This window comes from Neophocaena asiaeorientalis, unplaced genomic scaffold (genome assembly GCF_003031525.2).
Source record: "Neophocaena asiaeorientalis asiaeorientalis breed wild unplaced genomic scaffold, Neophocaena_asiaeorientalis_V1.1 scaffold614, whole genome shotgun sequence".
Lineage (NCBI taxonomy): Eukaryota > Metazoa > Chordata > Mammalia > Artiodactyla > Phocoenidae > Neophocaena > Neophocaena asiaeorientalis.
This window is the reverse complement of record NW_020172990.1, coordinates 300,763-303,703: the sequence shown is the minus strand read 5'-3', so window position 1 is coordinate 303,703 and position 2,941 is coordinate 300,763. Positions and strand designations below refer to the sequence as shown.

General features: G+C 48.0%; 1 protein-coding gene across 1 annotated transcript in view; it reads left to right on the top strand.

Annotated features, from left to right (window-relative positions):
- Window positions 1-2,941, top strand: part of PRKCG (protein kinase C gamma) — a 19,124-nt gene that overhangs the window by 14,982 nt on the left and 1,201 nt on the right. The window contains exons 15-16 of the mRNA XM_024742217.1: window positions 547-627; window positions 1,717-1,824. Of these exons, the coding sequence (XP_024597985.1) occupies window positions 547-627; window positions 1,717-1,824 (189 nt within the window). The remainder of the gene's footprint in view (window positions 1-546; window positions 628-1,716; window positions 1,825-2,941) is intronic.

The window sequence follows — 2,941 nt, the reverse complement described above, 5'->3', positions numbered from 1 at the left end:
GAGCCGGTCCTCTAGACCCGGGGAGCCACAACTACTGAACCCACGTGCCACAGCTACTGAAGCCCGTGCACGTAGAGCCTGTGCTGCACGAGAGAAGCCACCACAATAAGGAGCCCGCGCACCGCAACGAAGACCCAACACAGCCAAAATTAATTAATTAATTAATTTTATTTTTTACAAAAACCAAAAAACAGTCCCCTAGAAGAATCTGATATGTGTCCAGATTTAAGACCCTCTGGTCTCTGAAATTCTGCCCTATGCACCTGATATTGTAAGGAGAGAGTCCAGTTACCTAGATTTCCGGATGCGTGGAACTTGCGACTTGGTCTTTAGATAGTCTTTATATTTGGGACCAAAGGAATGTTCCAAGTAGGTAGAGTTTGTTTCCCAAATTTTCCAGAGGATGGAGCCAAAGTGTTCTGAATGGGAAAAGTTTGTGCTGAAAACATTTAAAGTGGGTAGGGTTCCCAGGTGGTGAAGCCAGAGGGGCCCTAGGTTTCTTGAATCACAAATCATAATCCCTTGCCTTCCTTCCTCCCCTGCTAGATCATTGCCTACCAGCCCTATGGGAAGTCTGTCGACTGGTGGTCCTTTGGGGTCCTGCTGTATGAGATGCTGGCGGGGCAGGTAAGGGAAGGTGGGGAGAGGCTGGTTTGACTAAAGGCAACACGAATGGGGTGCCACCTGTTATCATCTCAGGAGGAGCCGGTCAGGAAGGGATGTCCGTCTGTAGGCTAATAAGGTGTGCGAAGCTGTGGGGAAGGTCAGCCCGATAGGAGAGCGCTCTCCGTGGTCCTGAAGCATTATCTTCCCACAGGCTGGGGGTTCCTCACTTTTCTTGTGTCACGGACCCCCTTCTCAGAACAATGCTTTTAAATGCATGAAGTAAGATAATAGCATTACAAAAGAAGCCAATCATGTTGAAATATGGTTATCAAAATGTTAAAGGTTTAATTGAGTAATTTAACCAACTAAATAAATTTAAATGTGTACGGTTGTCTAAACATATTAGAATATGGACCTATATGTGATATCCTACTAATGAAGGAAATGGTAATATCTCACAGGAATAGGAAGTAAATAGGAAGGTCTACCAGTAATTTTGAAGTAGAGATGACTGATTTTTTGAGATATTTGCAACTCTTACGTGCTAAGAAAATATCTGTGATTTCCATTGGTGATGAAGTGACAGTTACCACTATTTGGGTTTGTTTCCTATAATTGCCATGAATGCTGAATCTGTTTTAGATTTTAAAGAATGAAGATGCATGTTTTTTCCCATCCAAGTTCATGGCCCCCCTCAATGGTGTAAACAGACTCCCTAGACTTCACATTAAAAAGCTTTGCCTGGGTACTGCTTCTGCTAATCCCAGAAGACCGGAGGCCACTCATCCAACCGGGAGAATGCTTTTACAGCTTTTCCTGCAGTTTTTCTCTCTTCTATTTAAATGACACCTTGCCTAATTAATACCCTGCCAATTTACATAGCAGAGAAAGAGAGACAGAACCTCAAAGAGGTGCAGAGAGCTGAAGCATCTGAGATAGAAAACAACAGAGTCTGAAAGTGCGAAAGATACAGCTTTTGCGGTTTGGTCAAATTTTTCCCTAGGAATTTGGGGGCCCAGGGGTGGGCTGTGTTCATGGTGGGCACTGAGGGTGTGGAAGGTGCGGCCAGGTAGTTTGCCGAGTCTCTGACTATCCTCTCTACTTCCTTAGCCCCCATTTGATGGGGAAGACGAGGAGGAACTGTTCCAGTCCATCATGGAACAAACTGTCACCTACCCCAAGTCGCTTTCCCGGGAAGCTGTGGCCATCTGCAAGGGGGTGAGAGACCTAACTCCTAGATTCTCCAGACCCATAAGCCACACGCCCCACTGCTGCTGTCCAGGGCTGCCCACACATTGTCTACGTGCACCTTAGGAAAAGGCACCCGTTCTTCAAGTTGCTTTACTCCCGTCCGCTGAAAAAATTTATATAATACAGAGATTTTGTTTGAACAATAACATACTGCCCTGCTGCCACCTGCAGTCCAAGGATGGCCTCTATCCTGTCCTCCTGTGCTAGCTCCTCTCCCCAGCTCATGGCAGGAAGTGCTGGAAGGCCAAGGCTTGCCCCTCCTGCACTGGCTGGGTCAGGTGAACGTAACTCCTGCCACTTTTCTTCCTGCGGGATCTCGGTTGGGCAAGTCACCAAAACTCTGGGAGCCTCAGTCTCCTTCTCTGGGGTTGTGGAGTTAAGGCAGGAGGAAGAGACTAGCCTGTAGCAGCTGTTCAACAGATGTTAGGACATTTCTGCTTCTAGCTCCCGTCTCCACGTCTCTCTGACTATCTCTCTCTGGGCTTCTGTCTCATCCCTCTGCCTCCATCTACATATCATGGGGCTTTCTGTGTTGCTACCTTTTTTTCTGTGTCCTTCGGGAATCTCTGTCCCCCTTTTGCATCTTTGTTCTCCTCTCTCTGGGTCTCTGTCTCCCCTTTCTCTGAGTCTCCGCCCTCATATGGGGTCTTCATCCCTCTCTCTGGGCATTTGTCTCCTGGGTCTCCATCCTCTTCTCCTTCTGGACCTTTGTCTCCCCCACCCCTGCCCCTGCTTGTCTCTTACCTTCTCTGGGTATCTGTCCTCCCTCTGAGTCTCCTCCTCTCTCTGGATCTCTATTCCCCCCTTTCTCTGGGTCTTCAATCTCCTCTCTCTCCCCCCTTCTCCCTCTCTGACACTTTCCCTCTTTCCTTCTCTCCCTCCATCCCCCATCTGGGATTCTTTCCGTTTCCCTTCCTCTCTTTCTGGGTTTCTCCGCCCCTCATACCCTCACACCCTAATTTTGCTTCTTTCTTTGTCTCTCCCTGGGTCTCTGGATCTGGGTTTCATCTACCCCATCTCATTTATTCCCCCTCTTCCTCTTTCTCTCTCCCTTTCTTCTTTCCACTCCCTCCCCCCATCTCCC